Below are 26439 nucleotides of genomic sequence, written 5' to 3' on the forward strand. Positions count from 1 at the left end.
TGACCTTGGCTGCACTGTAATTTTTATTTTTGGGTTTTTTTTTCTCTTACACATATACACTGTAGGTTGTGCCATTCTGTGGGGTTTTTCTAAAGGAGCTAAGTGAAGCGTTGGATGGCACAGCAAGCATCATCAGCCTCAAACCGTCTCCTGATAACACGGAATACTCGATAGAGGTGCAGAAAACACCCGCAGTCATTCGCAAAAATACACAGATCTGATAAAACTGACACTACATTACATATTTGATATCCTGTTAGTATAATCCATCTTGCACTGCTGTTTCTGCCTCCAGTTTGTGTCCGATTACAGCGGCCAGCGCAATTACTTGTCTCGATCTGGCCCAGATGGGCTCCATGTGCCAGAGAAGGAAGCTACTGTGAGCAACATCCTTCAGATTATCAGGTATGTGCATGCTTAATGACTAAAGCGATGGTGTTTGACACAGTCGTCTCTCCTGTTCTTTACTTTATCCGTCTGTTTGACTCGACTGTTCCTGCTCCTTAGATCTTGCAACCGGAGTTTAGAGGCAGAAGATCCTGATGACGCTTCCACCAGTCCGTCTTCTACTGGCCCGTCCCCCGCATCCAGAAACAACTCCTTCAAAGACCGCAGCCACAATCAGTTAGTTCAGTTTCTTCTCCCCCCCCCCCCCTTTTTTTTTTTTAGTGTGCCATCCAAGCTTTTGTTGTGAGATATTTCAGCGTGCAGTGTCAGGTATGAGACCCTAGAAAAATGAGGTGTTTTGTTAAAGAATATCCCAGAATAGCATCTGTTTACCGTGACCGGGTCTTGATTCTTTCCAGTTGACGGATAGTGTGTATTTTAACGCAGTGTAAGGGATGTTCATGTAAGTAGTTTAAGGCATACAGGAGAAAGTATTAAATGGTACATAGCATGCGACCAAATTCACCAAGACCCAAGGACGTCATGAATCACTTGACTGGCTTTTATTTTTACTATTTGTCAACTGCCGATGAACTCTGCTTCATCATGCTGATGTGTTGATTTAATACAAAAAAAGCAACATTTTGCTGTTCTTTCTTTTTCTTTTTGACTTTTATTTTGACTTCCTGCTCTCACGTTGCACAAAAGTTAGTAATACTCATGCTCTCACTTTACCATTGTGTTATTTTACATTTTTGGTTACATTTTTGTCCCTCTATTATGGCAGCCTGAAGATTGTATTGTTTAGCACTGTGACCCTTTCTATCAAAGGTCTGTTTCCAAAATTGGATTCTTTATTTTGCTGGTCATTCACAGACAATGACTCATGGACACAGCAGAAGAATGTTATATACAGATTTATATCAGAACTGCGAATACTGCCATGCTGTGAGGGCTTGGCTTTGCTGGTAGCGCAGTTCTGAGCAAAATCACAATAGATGCAGTGCATTCATTAGCTTGCTTACAAATGTGCAGCTACAACAGCCTCTGTTGAAGCAAACAAGGCACTGCAATGTAGCGATAGACAAAAGTTTAACATTTAACAAAGCCACTAAGCTTTAATGATTAATGCACAGCTATTTTAAATGTAGGGGATATCCTCAAGTGCCAAGTAGGCTGGATGTTCACCAAAGTCTTATTTTGGATTAGTGTGCAGTTTTCTTTCATAAACACCAGCGCGAGATAACGGGTTTGTGAAGGAACACATTTGCAGATTGTTACTGAGATGAAGTGATGTTGACATGAAATCTGTGTGGGGCAGAGTTAAAAAAAAATAGATAACAGGTTAGTTTCCTGTCAGGACAGGAAGGAACAGAGTTCTGGTTGTTGTCAGCATTCTGGTGGCAGGTAGCTAATAACAAAGGCTGGAATTTAGAGGACGTAGAAAGTCATTTAATTCCAGCTGTGATCTGTTATGTTTGCAGTCAGGAAACCTGGACCATTTTATGTGTTTGTAAACACTTTTCTCATATTCAGACAAATTATTCGATGTTAGCACAGAATTTGGAGTTCATAGCTTCATAGTGTGTATCTTTCTTAAACATAGACTACAGTTTCAAAAAAATCACCTTTCTTCTGTGTTCTGGATCTTTTTCCCACCAGCACCCACTTAAAAAAAAGACCTCAAAAAACTATTGAAAACTCTTTATGCGTTCTTTTTTTCGTCTCACATCCTCTCTTCGTTCTTTGTTTCCTGCTCCCCTTCTAGTTCCCTTTCATTTAAGACGACTCCAGAAAAAAAACATGTTTTGTAAGTTGTTTCACAGTATAAGTTACTGGAATTTGAACAATGCTTGCTATCATCAGTATGTTTCAGATTACGGTTTAATTAGAAGCATGAGCAGTGACTAATGCATGGTACTTTTTTCTTCTTTTTTTTTTTGCTTGATCAAGCCAATGCTTGCAGGATAGGTTCAGTTTCTGTTTGGTTCTTCTTAGTTGAGATGCAGGTCATTTCTTATGTCTGATTGAATTGCTTTTTAAAAATAAAATGAGTCCTATGAATACTGAGATGTGCATTTGGAAAATCGCCTCGGAAATCAGCATGCAAAAACTTTAAAAGACGCAAAAATCTTTGGCTCTTAAACTTTCTTTCCAAACCCATCTAACCCCTGTCTGTCTTCAGATTCTCGGTCGGAGACTTGTCGGATTCAGATGGTGACTTGTCTACCGAGCCGGTGGTGAAAGAAGTGGAGTTTCAGGGGACCGAGGAGACGCACAGAGCTTTTAGCCATGGCACGGAGCTCATTCCCTGGTAAGAGGCTCAAGCACACATGCAAACACGTCCAGCTGTTGGTGCCTCAGCAGACGTGCGACAAACTCTTGTTTTTTTTCCAGGTATGTGCTGTCACTACAACCAGAAATTTACCAGTTTCTGCTGCAGGGCGCTACGGTCATTCATTACGACCAGGACGGCCATGGCAGTGCTCGCTGTCTGCTACGTCTACAGCCTGATAATACAACACTCACTTGGGGTAAATTGCAAGAGTTTAGTATTAAGAAATTTGACCTTATCTTCTACTGAGTTATTCAGCAACCTCGTTCTTCATGAGTCATATTCATATAGGATTCCAGTTTACCAGTGTAAGGGGGTGTGGGAGGCTTGATACGCTGAAATCACTGCATCAAACCTTCCTTTTCTCAGAACTTTTTTAGCATGTTTATACCTCAAACAGACGAGACCAATTTCCTCTCTCGTTGTTTCTCTTTAAATAGATTTAAAGGGCATTATAAAAAAAAGTATATTTTTTTATTTTAAATGTGCTTTACGTGTTTATCTACAGAATAAAAGCCTCAGTTTAAACTGCTTGTAAATTTGTGCATTCATGCAAGGGCTCTTCAATTTCCGTTTGCCGTTACAGCAGCTCAAACAGTCATAAATATGTTGATTTACGGCAGGTAAACCTCAAAGCGGAGGCCCTTCCCCTGCAGAGCAACCACTGGGATTGGGGCAGCCTGTAGTGGCTGGGCTAGCAGAAGGCCTGCTGGACCTGGGAATAGTGAAGGTTTGTCATAAAAAGAAATATTTTTTTGGTTTTGTAGATTTTAAAAACCCAGATTAGCTTTCAAGTTCATAACTTTGTGTTTATTTGAATGTGCAGGCAGTGTTTCTGGGCCATCAGGGTGTCGATGTTCATGCTGTATGTTTGCAAAACAAGCTGAGTCAGATGACAGTGGAGGAGAATGGCCTCAGCCTTCTGTATGGTCTGAGTACCACAGACAATAGGTTGGTGCCTTTTTATAATCTATTAGGATTCAAATGCACTTTTATATAGAGTTACTGTTACACTGTTAAAACATTTTCATTTTACTTAAAACTAACTAATCTCCTGACTGATGCCATTAGACTTCTGCACTTTGTGGCCCCCAATCACACGGCACAAATGCTCTACAAGGGCCTGTCGGAGTTGGTGAATGCAACCAGGAAATTAAAGAAGTTTCCTGACCAAAGGTTGCAGTGGCTGAGGAAGCAGTATGTCAGTTTGTATCAGGTAAAACTCTAAAAGTACATGTCTCTCTCCCATCAATTTTTTAATGATTATTATTGACACTGACTGTATTTTATAAGCCTGTAAAAATGTTCAGCACACAAAGAAGGATGGAGGAGTTGGATGGATGAAAAGAAGTGGTGTGTGTTTAATTAACAGTAACATTTGTATTCATCTATTCTAGGAGGACGGCAGGTATGAAGGCCCTACACTAGCCCACGCCATTGAGCTTTTTGGGGGTCGGAGGTGGAATATGGGTACGGGTGGTGGAGACAAGGTTGGAGCCCAGAAGAACAACCCCCTGTCGAATGAGAAAGCCAAGAAGAAGAAGAAGGTTCTTGTCAGGGTCAGTAATTTGACCTTTTGCTGTAGTCATGGATGCTAACTTTAGGTTTTAGGTTTTTCACAGACTCATTTTTGACATCGGTCTTTTTTTCCTCACACCTTTAACAGGGAGACAGTGGGGATGCAACCGATGACGAGATGGTTTCCAGGAAAACACGGAGCTGTAAAGAAGGACTGTATCGAAACGGTCCAGAGTCTGACAGCATCGACCAAGAAGATCCAGGTGATGTTACCTCACTCATGGTAACATGTAGAAGTTACAAGGCCAGATCAGTTTAATTGGTGTTTTCTAGAAACCCGACCAAATGCTTCAGATCTTATAATTTTCTGTCTGTGTGACCGATCTTTATTCACACTCAACACTCTTTGGCTCCACAGAAGACAGCATCCCCGGATCACTCTCCCTCACATCCAGTAAAAGCCCCGGATTGCTATCCTCTTCCTCTTCCTCCTCCTCTTCCTCCAGCATGGCAGGGTCCAACCCGACCCGTCCGCAGTCTTCTCCAATCCTTTCGGGAAATGCTAAATCCCAGCCAGGGTATGTGAAAAATGACTGTAGCGGGGCACGTTTGACCCCACTGACGTCTAACACTTTATTTTTTCCATCCCAGCGAATATATGTTTCCTTTTCTTTGGGGCCTGCAGGGCATGGAGCAGCAGATCGTGGCACGGCCGGGGTAAAGGCTGTTTCAAAGGCTTTCAGAATCTCATGATTTCTGACAGCACAATGAGCTTCATCGAGTTTGTCGAGCTTTTCAAATCATTCAGGTAAATGATCTGATCTTGTGTTTCTTACATTTCTTACATGTTTCCAAAGCAGAGGAAGAGATGTCGGCCGTGCTGGCTTCATTCAGTTCAAGTTCTGACTATTTAAATATAACTTCTGTTTTATTTAAAAATGCATTTTTCCAGCTAAGTGTAATGACTCATTGTTCACATATGCTGTATGTCATATCACATACTGCACATGCCCTGTGCAGTGCTTTTGGAGCTCAGGCCCTCTTGTTATATAACTACTGTTCTTATCAATAGTAGCTAAAGACAGTGATAAAACATATGCAATAAAAAATACCTCTCAAGGTTATCGTGCCAAGGGCATTTTCCAAGCATTCTTCATAATATTTAGCTTGCATGAATTCTTCCCCAGTCAAATGGATGGACATACATCTTTCACCCAGACAAGCAAAGGATTGTTTTAATTTTAGCCCCTCTGCATTTCTTAGATTGCAGAGTGTCCTCTCATCTGCTGCCCAGCAGATTTCTTTTAATTTCTTATAAAGACAAAAGCTCTTGGGCAACTCTTCAAACTCTCTCTTGTAAAAGAAATTTAGAGGCAAATAAATGTATTTCTGATTGGGTGGCCGCCTCCTCCCCAGTTCAAGTGGCATGGCTGCAAAGCTGAAAATTAAAGAAGAGCTATTGTTCTGATTTACATATTTTTTCCCCTAGACTCTAGAGTAGCTTTGCATGATTCACAATTTGAATTAATCCTTATATCTTACTCTTGGAGCAACTCCCAAGTTCATCTTCTGTCTGACACAAGCTTCTCTCCCCTGACCATATTAGGGATATCCACACTTATTGACATTATACAGATAAGCCAGAGCTTTTGGCTCACAGGGATTGCTTGCGTCTACACTTACTATTTGAAACTCATGATTTGAGAATCTTCCATTGTGACGGTATATGTATAAAAAACCCTTTATATAATAATTTAATTTAATATACTAGGGGCATGGGGACATGATGTGCTGCTAAAACTGGACTCCACTCTGTAATTTGTTTTTCAACAGTATCCGAAGCAGGAAGGACCTGAAGGAGCTGTTTGACACCTTTGCTGTCCCCTGCAGTCGCTCAAGCCCAGAATCATGTCCTGTTTACACCAACCTCAGGATAGATGACAAAGACACAGGACTGCAGCCAGACCTTGGTAAAAGATCAAAGAGAAGTTACAGAAGTCAAAAACATACACACTTCTTTCTCTTTTACTCTAAATCTCTCCCTCTCCTCTGTAGATTTGCTAACTCGTAACGGGTCGGATCTCGGCCTGTTTATCCGGACCAGGCAGCAGATGTCCGACAACCAGAAGCAGATTTCAGATGCCATCGCAGCAGCCAGCATTGTGACCAACGGGACGGGGGTGGAGAACGCGTCATTAGGCGTCTTGGGACTGGCTATCCCTCAGCTCAATGACTTTTTAGTCAACTGTCAGAGAGAGAACCTGAGCTACGATGAGATTCTCAGTATTATACAAGTAAAGTCTGGATTCTTAAATTCACATTCTCAAATCATCTTCATGGTTAGGGGGAAAGATGAAGGAAGAAAAAGAAGGGAAAAGGAACTCACCAATTTTTTCTCTTGCAGAAATTTGAGCCTTCATCAAGCATGAGACAAATGGGGTGGATGTCATTTGAAGGTTTTGCAAGGTATAGAAAAATAGGAGTTATCATAGATCATTATACTTCAAAGTGCATGAAAATGTAAATGTATAGAGCACAACATAAAAGTTGTCACTGTTGTAGGAAGCCTGAGGGGGTAGCTCTTGATAAGTGCTAAACTTCTACCGACTCCCTTTTGGACTTTAAACATTTATTTACACCATAATGAGTTTGTGTATCGCTGATACAGCCTCAGTGATGCATTTTGCTTTTATATTTTATTTTTTTTTTCTTTCTTTAACATGCTTCATTGCATGTTGTTGGCATCTTTCTCTTTATATCAGGTTCCTGATGGACAAGGACAACTTTGCTTCACGTAATGAGGAATCTCAGATGAATCCAGAGGAGCTGCAATACCCTCTGTCTTACTACTACATCGAGTCTTCTCATAACACCTATCTGACTGGGCACCAGCTCAAAGGAGAGTCCTCTGTTGAGCTCTACAGCCACGTAAGCCGGATCGTTTTTTAACCAAGCCCGCTGAGATTGTGCGGTTTGTTGAAAACTGCCGCTTACTTGTGAACGTCTCGTTTGCTTAGGTGCTCCTGCAAGGCTGTAGGAGCGTCGAGTTGGACTGCTGGGACGGAGACGATGGCATGCCTGTTATTTACCACGGTCACACACTCACCACTAAGATACCCTTTAAGGTTTGAAATGCACATGAATAATTTAATTCATAAAGGGGAAATAGATTGTTGGGGCATCAGTCGCTGGCTCTCTGCTTCCATACCTCATCCCATTGACTCGGTGGAAGCCTCTAGAACAAAATCTGTATCTTTAAACACAAGTGCTCTCTTATGATAGACTCAGGGGTGACGGATCCAGAGAGGAATCCCAGAAAGTCAAACGAATTGTGTCAGCGTTATTTATTTTATGTAATCTGATTTGGGGCCTACAGCTGCATCTAATTTGAAGCTGTTACCCAAAGCTGTTTGAGTTTTATTGTTACATATTTGACTTGCAGTGCTTTTATCGACAATTTCTTCCTTTTCATCTTCTCTCCCGTGGTCCTTCAGGATGTGGTGGAAGCAATTAACCGGTCTGCGTTTGTCAATTCTGATATGCCCGTCATCCTGTCCATAGAGAACCACTGCTCCCTTCCTCAGCAACGAAAGATGGCAGAAATCTTCAAGGTATGAAGGCAGCCTAGTCCTGTCTCTGTCCTTAGAGTTACTGTGTTTCTTGTGTGTCTTTAATTTAATTTTGCAGTTGCTGATTAGTAAGCGAGACAGATGAGAATGCCACTGAGCAGTAAAAAACAAAAACTTCTTTTCAATTGGATTGGACATCTCATAGCGTGACTGTGAGGTAACTTATAAATTCACCCAATTAGAAGCTTCGTCTGTCTTTGTTTAAATCTCAGAGCGACACTAATTTGTGGCAGAGGGAAAAATAAACAATAATAAAATAAAAGGAACTAAAATCCTTAGTTTGGCAGCCATGCTCCTTGTTCAGCTATTCTATCCTTTATATTTAGGGAATAACGTTCCCTTTCAAGTAGGCTTGTTTGTTGTGCGACTCCACTCATTTGATTTCCTTGACCCTTGTTTTTTTTTCCAGCTGTTCTGGGCATTCAAACTGGCCAACGTCCAGACGCTTGCTTTTATGAACTTCAGGGCGCAAATGACCCTTTCATCTTCTTCTTCTTCGTCTTTTTTTTTCTAAATTATGAAGCCCACAGATATCTTGGCACGACAGCTATATCGTGGAATATCATTGTGCTTTCATCTCGCAAAACTTCCGAGCGTTTCATCCTCCTTGGAGACTGACTTCTGAGTAGCTTGATAAAGGAAATTCTTTTATCTGCAGACAGCTCTGTGCCTCAGGCCAGCTAACATCACCATGGTTTTGTTTATTTGTAATGTTGTTTTGCATGGATAAAATTACTTTATTTGTATTTGGAAGATTCTTCCGCAGCCTCTGAATTCCATCCTTTCACTTGATACTTTTCTTAGCACTCGACTTGCCTTTCCTGATGGTGTGGTTTTTGTTAATTTTTTCTGTTTTTAAACTAGACTGTGTTCGGCGAACGCCTTGTGACGCGCTTCCTTTTCGAAAGCGACTTCAACGATGACCCTCATTTACCATCGCCGCTGCAGCTTCGAGGGAGGATACTGCTCAAGAACAAGAAACTCAAAGCCCATCAGGCACCGGTGGACATACTCAAGCAGAAGGTGAAGAAGAAACGCATCTTCCTCACACATTTGTGTCAGCAAAACTTGTTCAAATTTCATAAATAATATAAGAACCTTCCAGGTAGCTCCAGAGCCTTAAACATCTATCATTGTTTGTCATTAGAGTGCAGTCAAACATCAATAATGGATGGAGCTGTGCTAAAAGGTTCACCCCATCATAACTTTCAAGCAAGAAAAATGCTTATATCTACAGTATAGATGCTGTGTGCATAGGCACTTATATATATGCTTTCAAAGTAGAATTTTCTATTTTTTTTATTAGTATTTTTATTTTAACCCCTTTCCCAGGCTCACCAGCTCGCCCACATGCAAGCCCAAGCAAGCAACGGGTCTCCAGGAGTGACTTCACCCAACAATCATGCCAATGAGGAAGAGGAAGAAGAAGAAGACGACTATGATTATGATTATGAGTCTCTATCAGATGGTAATGAAACCCGCATTGTGGTGTGTGATCGGAAACGTCTAGAATTCAACTGAAGTGTGCGACTTATCAGATTTCTACATCCTTTCAGACTTAACTAGTGCACGACTTACTCATAGATTCTTGTGTTGTAAGCTTTAAATCGGTTTCTGTTCACTAGGTTTTTCTGTTTCTCTTCTTTTTAACACTTAATTCTCGTTTTATTTTGACACCCTGTTCTTACTCCCTCACCCTTCCTATTTTATCTTGCTTGTTTTCCACTTAGCTGATGGCCTCGCTGCCTCTACTGCCTCGTATGGTCTTGAAGGTAAATGCGCACCTATGATGTGCCTTTCTAAGTATTTCCTTCTGCTTTTTTTCCTTTTCTTTTACAGATTCATGCTGTTCTTCAAAAATTAACCACTGAAATTTCCCTTATTACTGTTTACCAATTGCTACATAACATACTATATTCAGTTGGGTTTTAAGACAATGTTATGATTGTTGGTGCAAATTTACAGCACTGTGCAAAAGTCTTCAGCGACCCCTCTTTTTAAAAAATATTTTGCTTCTTTTAATTTGTTAAAGTAATCTTGAGCAATAGTTCTCAGGATCTTCCAAAACTGGATGAAATTATGAACACAGAAAAATATTGTCAGATTCTGATCCACCATGTAATTTCATCTTGAGTGTCTGATCGGCAGCGACTTCATTTTTTAGCATGATAATGATCCCAAACACACTGCCTGTGCAGTAAAAGCAGGCCTAGATAGAAAAACACACCGTGGAACACCAACAGTCATGGATTGGTCTCCCCAGAGTTTACACCTCAACATGTGTGGGAGCAGTGTGGTATCATTTTGACAAAGAACATAACAAAAGGCAGAAACACCAAAGAAAAGCTTTGAATGTCCTTCAAGAAGCCTGGAGAACTATTCCTGAAAAGTACTTAGTATTTGGTATGACTACCTCTAACTTTCAAGTTTATTAGAACTGTACAAACTACATTTGTGTCTTATATAAATGGTAAATGGCCTGTATTTATATAGCGCTTTACTAGTCCCTAAGGACTCCAAAGCACTTTACACATCCAGTCATCCACCCATTCACGCACACATTCACACACTGGTGATGGCAAGCTACATTGTAGCCACAGCCACCCTGGGGCGCATTGACAGAGGCGAGGCTGCAGGACACTGGCACCACTGGGCCCTCCGACCAATATAGCGTATTTCTATTTCTATTTGCATGTTTAAAAAAATCACCCTTTTTCCCCCTGGCAAAATATAAAGAAATGATGGGTGGCTCGACACTTTTGCACTGCACTTTAGCTGCTGATCTCGTCTATTGCGGCCGAATAACTAGACACAAGGGTTGGAAAGCATTGGTATGAAACATGCGCTGCTGTGCTGCATCGCTGCTTTGGACGTACTCCTATATTTTCCTGCATTCCTGTTGTAGCTGCTAGCTTTCTTCAGATAGTGCTGTAGTGTAACCATCTTCCATGGTAACAAGCATTTCAAAATTTCACTGTTACATAATATCTGGAACCCAGGAAAAGAAATACTCCATCCAGTCCATTTGATATCAAAGAATTGTTTGACAGAAACGAGGAAGAATAATGTGGTAGTAGTGTCAGCCTGAGCGATCAGGCAAAACATTCTGCCTCAGGCACCACTGACAAATAAGGGCAGCCATCTGTAGCGCAGATATTCACTGTTCACTCGGGTACTATTCAGGTCCTGCTTTATAGTTATTTTAATTCATAGTTTTGTGAGGGATTACCTGATTATTTGAATTGGCTGTAGATTGCTAACGAAGGATGATTAGTGAGTGATCAGGAGTGTTTGTTATGATGTAGACTTGTTTTTATTGCTCTTATGTAATTTCGATAGCATCCCAACCTCCCAGCTTGCCTCCATACTTACGCCATGTTTCCCTGGAAGCAATATCAATATGTAGCCTGTGACTAGATACTGTTTACTGCAGTACACAGAATTTTTTTCCTCAGTTGTATAGATGCAGTGCTTGGACGGGACAGCATGTTAAAAAGAGAAAAACATATTTTTTATATGTGATCAAACAATATACGGTCAGCATTATGTCTCTTTCTCCCACAAACGCATCACCTCCCTTCCTCCATCCCTCCGTACTGTATTTGTCCATGACCTCGCCAGTGGCTGGGCAGGCTCATCAGGGAAACAAAACAAAGCCATCTGGTTTCTCAGGCCCTGCGCTGCCCCTGCACTAAACAACAGACCAGGGGAAACTACCCTGTCCCAGTCCCAACACTGCTCGCTCCTAATTCCTCCACTATGCTCGTCTCAGTCACAGGAACTTACTGGTCATGGACCAATTTAAAAATCAAAAACAAACCCATCTCTCTCATCTGAACTCTTTAGATTGATTAAACCTTGCTTCTTAATACCTAGTGCCACTGTTATGTAATTTCAGACGCTGGATGTTAAAATTGGCAAGCGAACAATTCCCGCCCCAGCCTGACGTCTTCATTTCACCATACACATTTGGCACATGCACAGGCCCCGCTAATACAAACACTTTTGAACTAAGCTGCCAACTTGCCACCCTCTCCCGATAAGTAGTGGCTCCCCTCCAGTCACCGTCTGGTCCAGCTCACTTCTCTGGCTGCTGTCTATAGCTTAAATATTCAGTGTCAGCTCCTTCTGATAAACAGTTGTTTCTTTTTGTTCTTTTTCTAAAGGAGAAGATGTCAAGAATTGAACACGTTGTCTGTGATAAAAAGCGTCTGCATTTTCAAGTTTGTTGTGGTTTTGGCTGCGATTAATGAGTAGGAGGAATGGGAAGAACTCCCCTGCTGTTGCTCCTGTTTACAGTTGAGAGACATCGCTTTAAATATTAGTAGGAAGGGGCCTTTGTGCGCTTTAGCTTCGGTGCTCCTGAACCGTGCGAGTAGTCAGCAGAGATTTACGAGGTGACGAGTTTCAGCTAAAACTAAAAATTCTTCTTTTAATTGTTCCCAGCTGTGAAGCGGGTCAGCGTGGACAGTCAGTCATCAGTATGATATAAATGCTTTTATTAAGTTTTTAATGAGTGGCCAGAATGACTTGAAACAGGTAAATCTAACGGCCACTCTGTTCTCTGAGAAAACAAGAAAAATCCTCATTTAAGTTGCTTTTGTTTTTTCAAGCAGTAGATTCCCAGATGATAAATATTCTTCTTCCCTTCTTCCCTTGCATGCTATGTCTTATTGGTGATTTAATGTACACTATATCAGGAGCAGCTCCAGTGCACAAATGTTATTTATGGATCTTTGACAGGCCAGTTTCTGCCTTAAATATACTTGCCTGCTTTGACCGATGAAAAATACGAATCTGGGATGGTGCATTTAGTATACTTTCATTATCAGAGTCCATATTGCAAGCATTAGCACAGATTTTGCTTTCTTGATTGACAGGCATAAGGCTCGCTAATTTTGGTGGCTGCTTGTTGCCGTACAGTCAGCTCGGTGTAAAGCTCAGGTGTCACTAAAACCCTTTTTTTTTTCCCTGTCCTCTTCTGTATAGATAATATACTTGATGACAAGCCAGAAGGCAAGAGTTCGGCCGAGAAAGAAGAGCAACCTGCTGATGAAATACCCAAAAGGATGAAGAAAGCTGATAGCACTACACAGAGCAAAGGAAAGGTAGAGATATAAATGTACCTAATCTCAAGGAAAGTTGCCCTTCGTGCTGCTTCCTTTAAAAGAAATTCCTATAAGATTGATTATGTCAGATTACTGAAAAAGAAAGGTTCAGTTAGGTTAGGTTCAGAGTGTGGTTCAGCCTCTGATTCAGCACTACATTTACACTTATATAGTGAAATGTTAGCAGTGCTCTCCATGTCCCGTGTGTGTCTGCACCTGTAGGTGTTCGACATGGAGCTCGGCGAGGAGTTCTACCTTCCCCAGAATAAGAAGGAGAGTCGACAGATCGCCCAGGAGCTGTCCGACCTCGTCATCTACTGCCAGGCTGTGAAATTCCCTGGTAGGGATCGCTCCGTCTCTTTGCCAAACAGATCTCCCTGTTCCCTTGAATTTCATTAGAACAGACTTTTCTTTATCTTTACTATACATGCCGTCTCCTTTTATCCACCGATATTCTGCTTTCACCTCTCTCCTTTTAATTTCTAAATGCTGTGTATTTCATTTCTCTTTTTTTCTGGATCTTGTCCCACCCTAATCCACTCCCATGTTATATTTAAGAGGTCAAACCTTTCCCCGTGTTTTCAGACATCCAATATCCCTGTGTTACACTCCATTCCTATCCCACACAGGACACCCACTAAGATGATGAATCATCTTCCTCCCATGGAAAAGATACAGTTACTTAGTTTTGCTGTTATTCCCCGGACGGCACAACAACACAAGTTATTTTACGCCGGACAGTAAGAAATTGTTTTGCGGATGTCCTGATGGATGAGTACAGTTCAAATTCGAACGCAGGGTCTTCGTCGTGTTATGTCATGTCGCCCTTGTAGCTCTCATGCACTTTCATTGCCTTGCAATAAGTAGAAAGTGAGAAATGCTTGAGTTGGCTTCAAATTTCTTTTTCTTTCCTTTTTTAAAAAAAATGTGCTTATAAAACATCTTATCTCGCCCGTTTACGGGAATCTGCCCTGATTGCATGCTTGCATTTATCTCGAAAAGATTTCTCTTTGTCCCTTAAACATCAACCTCTTATCGCCTCTTCCCTCGAGCGTCCTCTTCTGTTTGTCTCCTCTTTTCTTTAACTGACATCTGCCCTTATAAACTTGCCTGTGTTTCCACTGGTATTCTGTTTGTTTACCGTTTCCAGGGACCCGAGATATGAGAAAGAGGAAGTAGGGCAAGTGGTCCAATTCGGACAGGCAGCAGACTGGTTGCAGCTTTGTGTAGTCGGGAGTGATTTTTAGCTGAACGGGCCACTTATGTACAAGTGTCTGAATCAATTTAAAAACACTCACCATTCATAAAATGAAAAGGGCATTTCTCATCTGAAGTATTTTCAGAAGGGAGACTAGAGTACTGTTGCTAAATAAGAAGTAGGACAACATCATTTGCATGCTATTCCTCTCCACTGATAGATGATTAATTTCATGGCCTTAATGGCAAACAACTTTTGAGTTGCTTTACAGAACATGAAGCCCAAAATATAGATTATAAAACACCTTTTTATGGCAGATGTAAGTTTTCAAATTAAATTCCCTTCAAGTGAATACTGAAAGAAAATGGCTCTGATATGTTTTGGTTTTTTCAAGCAAATTACGATTAAGAAGAGACTCTTGGGATACTTGTGGTGTCTCTAGTCTGTCTGCCTTTCATTAATGACTCGTCTCTTCTGTCTGCTTCCTCTGTGTGGGAACCCAGGCCTTTCTACTTTGTCTCCGGCTGGCTCTAGCAGGGGGAAGGACCGAGGAAAGAGCAGGAAGTCCATATTTGGCACGGCTCCTTCTCGCAGCAGTGCAACAGGGGAGGTCACGACCCAGAGCCGCACCCCTGGGAAAGGTGAGCCTGGCCCGAGGAACTCGGCGTTAGCAGAGGTTTATGTGTGCGGGTGCATATGGGAAACATGAAACACGATGTAAAACTGCCAAAGTTTTTAGTTAATGCTGTTTTATCCTAACTTAAATCATGTAGGACCCACATCACTTAATGGAGAAGTTTTCATGGCCTTTAAAAGTGTCTCTGTCCCTCAGGTGGTTCGGAGCGACTCAGCTGGGAGGAGCAGCAAACGTCTCCTGTCCTCAACCCCTCCACCTCACTCAGCGCCATCATCCGCACACCAAAGTGTTACCACATCTCCTCCGTCAACGAGAACGCCGCCAAGCGCCTGTGCCGCCGTTACTCTCAAAAGCTCATCCAGCACACGGAGTGCCAGCTGCTCAGAACCTACCCGGCGGCCACCAGGATCGACTCAACCAACCCCAACCCTCTGCTTTTCTGGCAGCATGGCATCCAGCTGGTGGCACTCAATTATCAGACTGATGGTGAGCGTATGTCTGTATGAAGGGCCGTTCACTTCTGACAAACAGCACTTCAGAATTTAATATAACACTGTAATAGCCAGAGGATGATAAAGAAGAAATGACAGTTTTATCATTTTATTGCAGCCCTTTTCTTTTTTTCTTTTTTTTTTACAGCGGTGAAAAAAAAAATTTCATATTAGGTTTGGTGAGACTTTTCGTGCATGCTCTCACTTAAACGTGGATGTTTTGTTTAAAGGAAAATCTCTTGTCTTCTACAACAGCAAATAGACAAGAACGATTTCAAATTGTCAAACAACTGACAGTATCCAAACGACGTAGCGCTCTTTATGACCTGTTTTAGAAAAACGTACTCTCTGTATCCTCCCCAGACCTGCCCATGCAGTTGAACACGGCGCTATTTGAGGCCAACGGTGGATGTGGCTACGTACTGAAGCCGGCAGTGTTATGGGACCGTAGCTGTCCACTTTATCAGCAGTTCTGTCCGATGGAGCGGGATGTGGAGAAAATGAGCCCTGCTGTCTACTCCCTCACAGTGAGTTAGGAAGAATGTCCTCTTCACCCTTCAGCCCTGAACTTTGCTCGACATTACATGCCACAGCTACGTGTTAGAGCTCAAACACCTGACATAGTCATATCCAACATTAAACAGTCTTGTCAGCTGCCTAGTACAAATGCAGACAGGTCTCGGTAGCAGGTAGTCGTCAGGTGAGCACACAGCAAGCGAGTGAGTGTCATGCCCACTCAGGTGGACCCACATCTGAAGCTACTGAAGCCTAAAGCCTACATGTGAGTTCAACTGAGGACCTGATAATGGCTGAATTTCCAGTTTGCATTTTAAGTATTCATAAATATTCCATAAATAAATCCATATGAATTTGTTACATCCTTTTCAATCTTCATCTACTGTATATGGTGCAGTTTTTGAACTCTCTAGGCCTTTAAAACTTAAAACTCACCGACATACCTGCATATTTGCAGTGCATTAAGGTGCTCAATATATTAATAATATAATGAGTATAAATATGCTAAGATGCTTAAGGGTTTGCCACTGAAGTTACATTTTTACAAAACTGTTAAATGAAGTAAAATTAATATCAGTGCACATTTTGATGGTATATCTTTACATACTGTTTGTGGGTCTCATACAGGTTTGTTATAACTCAAAAAAGGCTTAATCTTAATAATTGGTAGATTTTTATTTTACTGCTTTTAATTACAATAAAGTCAAAGTAATTTGTATATATATTTGTTATCTTAAATGATATCATACACATTGAAATGTTTAGTTTGTGTGTGTGTATATTGGAGAATTAGGTAACTTTAAGAAATGGTAAAAGAACGTTAAATACATTTTTATATTCTTGGGTCGTCTAATAGTCTTTAACGATATGACACCTCCGCTGCTCTTTTCTGCTCAGATTGTGTCCGGGCAGAACGTTTGTCCCAGTAACAGTGCCGGCAGCCCCTGCATCGAGCTGGATGTTCTGGGCATGCCCATCGACAGCTGCCACTTCCGTACCAAACCGATCCACCGCAACACCCTCAACCCCATGTGGAACGAACACTTTCAGTTCACTGTGCATTTTGAAGAGATGTGTTTCCTGCGATTTGCCGTGGTGGAGAACAACAGTTCCCAGACCACAGCTCAGAGGACTCTCCCACTTAAAGCCCTCAAACCAGGTAGAAATACCAGATAATGTACATCTGATAAAACTTTGTCTCCAGGCTGTAGATGGGACTTTTATACACCAATAAAAATATGATGTAATCAGTCTATTTCAAACCACTAAAAGGTTTTCAAGACCGTTTAATTTTTTGTTTTTATGTGTTTGTGTTGTAGGTTACAGACATGTACAGTTGAGAACACAGCACAACGAGTCTCTTGAAGTCTCCAGCTTATTTATCTACAGCCACAGAACAGAGGAAGGTCCAGCAGGGGGCGCTACTGCCTCATCTTTGGTAAGATTTATTCAGGTTTGCTGCTTTTAAGAAAAACTGTAGATCAGATTCGACTTCTTCGTGTTACTGTAATTTTAAGAAACTTCTTTAAGGCGCACTAAATAATGCTTTGCAATCCAAATAAATTCAGAGAAAGTGGAGAAAGTAAGAGGGAGCATCTGGCATTCAGTGTGTTTTTATAATGACCTGCTGCCTTACATCTCTCTGACTCCCAAAACAGCTGTTCAGTTCTGAGGAGAAGCATGCGTCCCAGCAGCACAGGGTGACGGTGCACTGCGCTCCCGGTCCTGAACCCTTCACTGTTTTCTGTGTTACTGAGCAGACCACCGCCAAACAGCTGCTGGACGTGGTCAGTGCTGTAGAATCTGTAGAGCATTTATAAAGGCTGCAGTCACGGGAGTCACACACTTTTAAGCTTTATCTCTCTTCTCTACAGGTTGTGGGGTCAGCGGGAAACCCATCCGAATACTTTTTGTGTGAGGAGAAGGTTCCCCTGTTGAAGGAACGCAGCGAGGTGAAGCGCTGCCCGCAGCACCGAGCTCTAGCACCTGAGGAGGAGGTGGTCAGGGTGGTGTCCAGCTGGAACACTGAGGAGGGATATGTGAGGAGACTGTGCCTCAAAACTAGAGAGGAGGTACACATGTTTAGTATATGCAGTTAGAGTAATAAGCGGTTTCTCAAAAGCTTTTGTGAAGGCTATTTTGCAGACTCTGGCTCCCCCTTGTGGTTGTGTCATGCACTGTTTGACTGTTACTTTTGCTTTTAATTGCTGCAGAACTTGAATGAGAAGAACACGGTGGTGGAGGGAGAGGAGGAGGTGACTGTGGCAGGCAGAGAAGGAGGTGGAGGAGGAGGAGGAGGGGAGGATGATATGTTCTTTGTCCAGGTCCATGAAGTTTCACCCGAACAGCCTCACACTGTCATCAAAGCTCCACGCTACAGCACGGCTCAGGATATCATACAGCAGGTGAGTCCAGGAAAAGCAAACACATTATATAAACAAGCATGAGTCACAGCAGAAAGCACATCCTAATATTTTCAATTTTCTTTGTTTTTTGGCCAGACTCTGTCAAAGGCTAAGTATTCCTACAGTATCCTCGCTAACCCCAATCCATGCGACTACGTGTTGATGGAGGAAGTGACCAAGGACGTCGGCTCTAAGAAGTCCTCGTCCACCAAGCCTCTTCAGCGAGTGCTGCTGGATCACGAGTGTGTCTACCAAGCTCAGAGCCGCTGGCGGGGCGCGGGAAAGTTTATTCTTAAACTCAAAGAGCAGGTAGCTCTGAGCACGACGACCAATTTCTAGTCCTAGAGACTCTTTAGGTTTTTTTCTTAGTTTTATTTAATATTTATGTTTATTGTAGCAATACTTTTAAAGAACATTTTTGTTTTTTTGCTTTCCTTGTGCACATCCACAAAGGAGACCGTTTTATATGTGCAACTTTGCTCTCAGCCACCATCTTTCTAACATGCTGTTCTTTCTGGGGATGCAGCGATACATCGGGCGAACATCTATATTGGTGATAACAGCCTTGTTGTATCAGCCAATAGGATGACCAATATAACTCAACTGATATTTATCTGCTGAGTTGCATCCTTTTTAATAGTGATGAAGAGCCAGAAGGCCAAATGGGTGTTAAAAACATCAGTATGAGTGTTGGCCCAGAGTTTGATAATCGCTGCATGCCTAGTTCCTGCTCAGTACGCTGTTGCTTGCTCACCAATGTGTTTTAGCATGCTTAATTGCCTACATGAAATAACCCGTTCCTGTGACCTTTATTTCCCAAATCTTTCATCTGTTTTGTGCTTTTGTGATTTCCTTTGTAGTGTTTTCCATCTGCTTTGTTACTAATATGCTTATGTAACTCTATGCTCTGTACATTTTAATGCTTTTAGCGTTTTATCTATTTGTCATCGTTTTGCGCTCGATTTTTGTTTGTTTTGTTTTTTTCTCGCTCTGACAGCCTGGAAATAATGTGTTTAAATGTCCTGCCTTGCTAAATAAAGGTCTAATGCCTCTGTAAGCTCTATTTGTTTAAGTTTTTTCGTCTGTCTTGAGACAAAATGTGATCTGAAGAAATAGAAAAAAGTAAAGGGGATCATGTACATTGGTGTTTTCTCAGCTCTTATGAGTCTGCTCAGGCTTTATTGGCACATTTCTTATGCTGTAAATGCATCTCTTTTACACGGATTCACTTCTGTTTCCAGGTGGTGAGGGAGGACAAAAAGAAAGTCATTTCCTTTGCCAGTGAGCTCAAGAAGCTGACTAGTCGCAGCCGCAGCATGACAACTGGCAGCGGAGTGGATGGCCCTGCCCAGAGTAAGGATGATAGAGCTGCATGCTGTGTGGCTCTGACAGAGCTCCAGGAGTGAGGCTCACACTCTGCCTGCCGTGTTTGCATGGAAAAGCAACAGAGGTACCGTATGTCATCTCTAACCTCTAACATTCGAGAAGTAGAACTCAGTGTGAGTGGGAAAAATTGCCACTATTTTTGAAAAGTACAAGCAGAGTTTGGATGGGATAGATTTAAAATTGTTGATGGATTATAGGTGTCATGTAAGTACAATGCAAAAACCAAACAAAAATATGGTAGCTCTCAGGGTGATCGACCTTTCTTTTAAAGTGCCTTACACTCTTCTTATTATTATAGTTTTTTTTAAAGTCTCCCAATTGAGATTTTGGATGATACTTATTTTTTTTAATGTTTTAATCTTTCAAAAGTTTTATGGAAAATTAAAGTCATGATAATAATAATGATAATGATAATAATAAAAAAACAGGCTATTTATTAACTCCAAATCTGCTCCAGGCTGCAGGATCTTCTGACTCACGTCTCCAAAGTGATCTGCAGAGTTTTTGTTCAAAAAAAGAAATAAAGTGAAAATGAATGGAAGCATATTCATTTTTAATCTAACTCCACCATTAAAACTCTAAGTGTAAGTGGTGTTTTTATCCTGTGTCGAGCTTCTTCTTGTACCTGAACCTGAACAAATTTAACGTGAAATTGAGGCTAATAAATGAATAAAAACTAAATAAAATCCCTGCAATAAATAGAAACATTACAGTGTATACACTCACTGGATGTACTTCGTCTGCTGCACCAGACACTAGACTGGCTATTGTGTTATCATTATGAGGAAGATGAATGCTGTGGTAGCCTGTACCTGTCAGGTTTAGTCTCACAGAGGCATCATCAAAATGCAAACGCCGCTCATAACTGTGGCAGTCTGCATTGCAGTGATAGGTAATTACATTTCTGATAGGTTGATCACCTGTCATCGTGTGATGACGTCACTGTTTCTGACAATGATGCCCAGTGTGTATTCTTGACATTTAACAAATGTCTGGAACTTTTTTTCCCCCTTTCATAAAACAATTGCAGTGCCCTTTTGAAATCTTTTGTCATTCAGATCCTGTCTTCTTCTTCTTCTTACCTACTTTTGCAGGCTTATTGCTGGATTCATTAGCAGTTTATCATCACAGCTAGGTTAGCAGATGTGTGTTAAAACAGCAGAAATGTGTATTTCATGACCCAAATGAGAGGCTATGCATGAGAGAACTACAGAAACGTGATCAAATATTGCTCAACAGGGCAACACAGTCATTCTCCTTCATTTAGGATTGCGTTTTTAACGTCATTGCTGTTTTCTCATTGGGACTGAACCCTCTCATACTTCATTCTAAAAGTAGTAACAATACTCCCCTTGTAAGGACTTTGAAGTAAATTAATCCTAATTACAGACTATGCTACAAAGAAGGGTCATACAGTACAAGGCTAAGTGGCAATTGTCACCATCGGTCAGCTGTAGAAGACGTGTTTAATCAGCACCCTCAATTGCGACTTTCAATTTAAAACAGATTAAAAAAAGTAGCCCTGAAGAAGCAAAACCATGTGACAAATGTGCAGGTGATGCACAATAATATGCTAACTGGAACGCAGAAAAAGATTTGTATTTGTGCTTGTGGTCATTTTTGCAGTTTACTTCAAAGTCTGTTGTTTTAAAACCCCTTACAGTCTAATATTGAAACGGCAGCCATTTTTCACATTTTTAACAGAAGATCACTTTGCGGTGTAGCAACAATTCATTGTGGTTGTGTTATTAACAAGTGTTGTGTTGTGTCTTTCTTTAAACTCTTTTTTTTTTAACTAAATATTGAAAAACAGAAACATGAAAATAGATCCTATTTCCTCTTCAGGGTACCTGTCTGCAGCTGCAGGTCTGAGGGCATGGGTGACAGAGGGCAGGGTGGGGGCTGGAAGGTTCCTACAGGCCTCCTCCAACTCTTTCAGAGAGGAGCTCCTATCTGTCCACCTTCCCACCTCTTCTCTGACCCCTTCAGCCTGGAAGCTTTACCTCCTCAGGAACTGGAAGACCCACAAATGAGTTCTAGACACAGAGAGACTTGCATTGACTACTTCTTAACTTGGAGAATTTCTCTTTTCACAAGGTGTTTTCAGTGATGGTCTCGTGCATTGTCGGGTTCTGAGATTCCCTCCTGTCAAAGTCTTGAAGGAATCCAATCCTACCCTGTGTTAAATGAGCAAGTGAAGGACAGGATTCAGTCCAGGCTCTGTTACTGGGTTAGGTGACAGGTAATGAGCCCCTTTTGCTTGGGAGGAGATTGGCGAGCCCACCCGCTGTCATCCAAGTCATCCACGAGGACTGTGATGGTCGTGGGCTGGTAGCTCAGCTCCTCTTGGGGCAGCTGTTTTTATTGAAGTCCGCTGGGACATGAAATGGCAAACTGTCCCTCATATTTCAAATAAATAAGAGAGGATAAAAAAGATTCCTGTGTCACATACAGAGAATAATTCTGGCTTTGATGGTTGCTAAATTGCCATTGGATTTATTGAAATAGTAAAACACAAACTATTTGGAGTATTTATTTTCCCTTTTCAAGGACTATTAAATCTCCACAAGTGACTACACGCCTTGTGCACTAGCATAATTGTTTGAATAAATCTTTTGTACAGTATGTTTAAAACAAAGAAGTAAAATCCACACTTGCTAGTAAATGTTAAAATGGACGAAGAGATGTAGGAGATTGTTGCTTCCTCAGGTATGGGCTCATTTGGTTGAGGGCATTGTGAAGGAGGCTGACAAGCTGGCTTGTTTGGTTCTTTCCCTACTGTTCCAGTTTCACAGTACTGTAAGAGCACATTTTGGGGCAGTGCAGATGAGCAAAGCTCACAGAAAGACGCAGCAAATGTGAGGATAAAGAATCGGAGGCTTCTATTCTATTTAAATGTCGTAAAAATGGAAGCAGTTTATCGGACACTACCGTATTTGCCCTAAATAGTCGATATATGAGGAGCGTTTTAAGGCAGTGTAGGCACACACTATTATATTCTGCAAATGCAAATGTGGAGCAACTTCTCACTGTTTTGGTAAAGTTGTCTTGTGTCGGTTTAAAATGTTGCAACACTGCCTCCAACATTTGATGATTTTGTGGCTGTATCTCTGAGGATGATCTGCTTTGTTTTACAGAGTATCTTATTGCTCACATCATTGTGCACAAATATCAACCATATCTCACCTTGTCAGCCAAACTGAGCAGCTTAAAAAGTTAAAAATGTTTATATATGAATATATATACATTACTATATATATATTTAAAATGTAATTTAAACATGGGGTATTGCTTTTTAATAGTGTGAATACAATGCGATCACCAGAACTGTTTGTTAACCTTTTTTGTGCAACAGTAAGCTTTCTGAATATTTACATTGTTAAATGCAAAACTGGTGGAGCCCAAAACATAGTTACAAATTTAGTCAGACAGATTGTTCAAATATGGACATTTCCTCTGTTGGACCTAATTGAGTATTTCCTGCAAATTCCTACATTATTTTATTGGTGCAATGATGGTTGTAGTGCTAAGATCCTTTGGAGAGCATCCCGGTCTTCTTCAAACAATGTTTTGCACTTTTCGTTTTCCTTTTGGTGTCGTCATCAATGTTTTTGTGTTACTGTCTAATTAGTGACAGCGACTTGATTGTTATGGTTAGAACTGCTTCTGTCTTGTTATGTCGTTGTATTTATTACTTTCAATTTCAGCCCAGTCACAAATTTAGTTCTAAAGAAAGCACAAGTACATTTTGGGGGAGTTTTTTGTCAGACTTATAGGTATGTATTCCGTGTTCCCCAACAGAATTGAATGTTCGTAATGCAATTGATTGGTTTTTCTTTATTTATTGGTCTGGACTTACTGTCCTTGATTTTAAGAGCAGCATCTTTATAGATATTTAATGTAAGTAATGACTAGATTTTTTTTTCTTTCTTCTGCACATCTAAATCTACATTCAAAATTCATTTGGTGCCACTTTTCTCTCTTTTAATTAGCGACATTTCAATATTTTAGGACTAATAGTAACTTTTTATTTTACTTCCTCCCATTTGGTTAATGACGTTACCAAATATACATTAAAAAATAATAACATTAAGATGTAAAACGACATGATACATCTTGATTATTACCCAAAAAGGAGCCGTGACACAAAATCAAGTCCATCATCAAGACTCAAGAACACAGACCTGCTGTATTAGGGTTATTTTATTTCTCCATTTAAAATTTTCACTCAGAAAAATCACTTTTGAGTCTCTTTATTGAAAGCTGTTTCAATTCATTCCTGCTTACTCAGCTTTAGGCTTATTATAAATCCTACTTTTATAAAAATGGAATCATTTTTTTTTACCAATATTCCAGAATACTAAAAATTTAACAAACTAGAATTATTTGTTTAAAGAAGCTTAAAAACCTTTCAAAAAAGGCTTAATGCCAAGTAATGAGTTATAGTTTTAGTGCAATAGTGAAGATCTGTTATTCTTCATCTTTTTAATACCTACAAACGACTGACATGTTCCACTTTAACTCATACTTTCAACTTGTGACCATCAATTAATGGGTTAAATTTGACCTGATTAATATTAATCACATGCATGGATTATGTTTTGTTGGGAGTAAGGGAGTAGGGTGGGACCTAAGGCTTATGATATTTAAGGTAGATGAGACTGTGATCCCAGAAACCACAACTCTATATCGGTGATAATTAAGCTGCAATCCTTTAATCCAGTCAGGCTTTTGTTACTCTAACTGTTTCTAATTTAAACTTTGGATAAAAAAAAAAGCCATTACGCGAAGCAAAACCTAATCTTTCACGAAATGGTCATTACAACTACATGCCTGGATGAAAGCGATATCAGCTCTAATAAGCGTGTGAAATCCACAGTGATTCCACACAGGAAGGGACATTTTCAGTTTTAAATCTGAGTTATAACACCACCACATCTTGTTTCCTTTTTTTCTCTAACCTCTAGACCTCGTTTCTGAATGTAACTGTTCTTAACCTGAGACAAATGTGTGTTTGAAGTTATTTATTTGAATGTGAAGCCCTGGTTGGCATTTGTGTTGTTTATGCGTAAGTTCCTGTAAGTAGTTATTAGTGTTTGTTTATTTATTTCAGTATGTGAGAGGGTGAACTCTACTGCCCTGACTTTACTCAAACGTATTTAGATATGTAAAGAAATATTTTACTGTAAAATATTTAGTGTATTATTCATACTTATGGCATGTTATTCTGCAGTATGCAGCAGCATTTTATTTTCCATAACTGTGGACTAAATCTGACAATTTGAGACTTTATTTTACATTTTGGTGTATTCATTATATCCACGTGTATGCTGTCAAGCTATGTTTTGATTGTTAGCACTTTCCATAAGTGGTCCACTATACACTTTAACATCCGCTCTCTGTGTTATGCCATGACTGTCAAGTGAACATTTGTCTATTTACTTGAATTTACTTTAAATGGATGGTAATCGGTGGATTTTATTTTTTGTCATATGAATCACAATAAAAATGGGAAATACTTTGATCTCTTTCTTATGTCCAGAGGAGGGCGTATCCAGGATTTCTAGAAACTGTTATGCATTTTGAGATTGATAAGACCACGTGGCAATTTTCCACTTGATTGTAGTCCATCTTCAATGACCATGGATGGACACATGTCCGGATCTTATTTATCTTATTTATTTTCTAATTTTCTCGTTGAATGGTAGAGATTTAGAGTTTCTAATCTGAGTTTGCAGAGGATGGTCCAAAAAACGGAAAATATCCAATGAGCAGCAGTTCTTTGAGCAAAAATGTGTTTTTGATGCCAAAGGTTAGAAAAAACGTGGCCGGACTGCTTGGAGTACCACTTGTAACTCTATGCAGAAGAGCATCTCTGAATGTTAGGGCAGCAGAAGACCACACTGGGTACTAGCTAACAACAGGAAACGGAGTACAGTTCACATAGGCTCAGTGAAAGTGAACAATAGAAGATTGAGAAAATGTTACCTGATGTACTAAGTCTTAATTTCTGCTGTGACATTCAGTTTAGAATTTGGAATAAACAACATGAAAGCATGGATCCATCCAATCTTGTATCAGTGCTTCAGCCTGCTGGTGGTGATGTAATGATGTGAGTAATATTTCCTAATATTCCCTTAGTAGGAATAACCTACCTGAGCATTGTTGCTGACCACATCCATCTTTTTATGACCCCAGTGTGCCCATCTGTCCGACTGTGTGATGCTATCGTGTCAATATGGACTAAGGATTCCAGCACCTTGTTTAATCCATACCATGAAGAATTAAAGCAGATTTGATAGAAAACAGGGTCCAACCCAATAATGGCAAAGTGTACAAAATAAAATGGCCTGTGAGAGTTTAAAGCCAGCTTCTTTGTAACCTGTCAGAGATGTTTTGAGCATTTTATAATTAAGCAAACATGATGACTCACTTTGTTTTGGGGATGAAATGTTCTGTCTCACAATGTTCCAGCTACTAATCAAATCTCTGGTTGCTCTGTCAGAGCTTAATAAGCCACGTTCAGCCTGTCTTCTCCAGTAAAACAGTGGCCTCCGGAATCGGTGAAAATTTTAACAATCAATTTTGTTGAATCAGTGTTAGCTGCTCAGATGTGCCCTTCCTTCCAGAAACTGTTTAAAATATGACTCTGGTACACTCCACTAATTCCAGGTAATAAGGAGCACACAGTTTCAAATATCACCACCCGTACTGCACCCTCTGTTGATTTCCTTAATGCAAAATTATGTGGTCATCCAATTAAAGGTGAAAGTTTTAAACCCCGGTAATTCTGGAGCTTAATGATCCCAGTCTTTCAAGACTTCAAATA

At 40.6% G+C, this 26439-nt stretch overlaps 1 protein-coding gene across 5 annotated transcripts in view; it reads left to right on the top strand.

The window, feature by feature from the left end:
• Positions 1–25134, top strand: part of plce1 (phospholipase C, epsilon 1) — a 64307-nt gene extending 39173 nt beyond the window's left edge. For 3 of the 5 annotated variants that reach the window (XM_082543939.1, XM_082543938.1, XM_082543937.1), the window contains 34 exons: positions 66–176; positions 296–405; positions 508–624; positions 2156–2197; positions 2573–2701; positions 2785–2921; positions 3346–3452; positions 3549–3673; positions 3794–3938; positions 4120–4281; positions 4389–4503; positions 4659–4818; positions 4926–5048; positions 6074–6210; positions 6296–6534; positions 6645–6706; positions 7003–7168; positions 7258–7365; positions 7735–7851; positions 8734–8892; positions 9202–9337; positions 12859–12977; positions 13200–13317; positions 14679–14816; positions 15008–15298; positions 15667–15830; positions 16717–16978; positions 17139–17257; positions 17478–17606; positions 17694–17891; positions 18033–18224; positions 18321–18533; positions 19466–19674; positions 21456–25134. In XM_082543939.1, the coding sequence (XP_082400065.1) occupies positions 66–176; positions 296–405; positions 508–624; positions 2156–2197; positions 2573–2701; positions 2785–2921; positions 3346–3452; positions 3549–3673; positions 3794–3938; positions 4120–4281; positions 4389–4503; positions 4659–4818; positions 4926–5048; positions 6074–6210; positions 6296–6534; positions 6645–6706; positions 7003–7168; positions 7258–7365; positions 7735–7851; positions 8734–8892; positions 9202–9337; positions 12859–12977; positions 13200–13317; positions 14679–14816; positions 15008–15298; positions 15667–15830; positions 16717–16978; positions 17139–17257; positions 17478–17606; positions 17694–17891; positions 18033–18224; positions 18321–18533; positions 19466–19630 (4815 nt within the window). In that variant the 3' untranslated portion in view covers positions 19631–19674; positions 21456–25134. Of the gene's footprint in view, positions 1–65; positions 177–295; positions 406–507; positions 625–2155; positions 2198–2572; positions 2702–2784; positions 2922–3345; positions 3453–3548; positions 3674–3793; positions 3939–4119; positions 4282–4388; positions 4504–4658; positions 4819–4925; positions 5049–6073; positions 6211–6295; positions 6535–6644; positions 6707–7002; positions 7169–7257; positions 7366–7734; positions 7852–8733; positions 8893–9201; positions 9338–12858; positions 12978–13199; positions 13318–14678; positions 14817–15007; positions 15299–15666; positions 15831–16716; positions 16979–17138; positions 17258–17477; positions 17607–17693; positions 17892–18032; positions 18225–18320; positions 18534–19465; positions 19675–21423 lie in introns of all 5 variants that reach the window. The other 2 variants (XM_082543935.1, XM_082543936.1) reach the window with 2 other exon arrangements.
• The last annotated feature ends 1305 nt before the right edge of the window (positions 25135–26439 follow it).

The sequence above is a fragment of the Aulonocara stuartgranti genome (assembly GCF_965226115.1).
Source record: "Aulonocara stuartgranti genome assembly, chromosome: 8".
In the NCBI taxonomy this organism is placed as follows: domain Eukaryota; kingdom Metazoa; phylum Chordata; class Actinopteri; order Cichliformes; family Cichlidae; genus Aulonocara; species Aulonocara stuartgranti.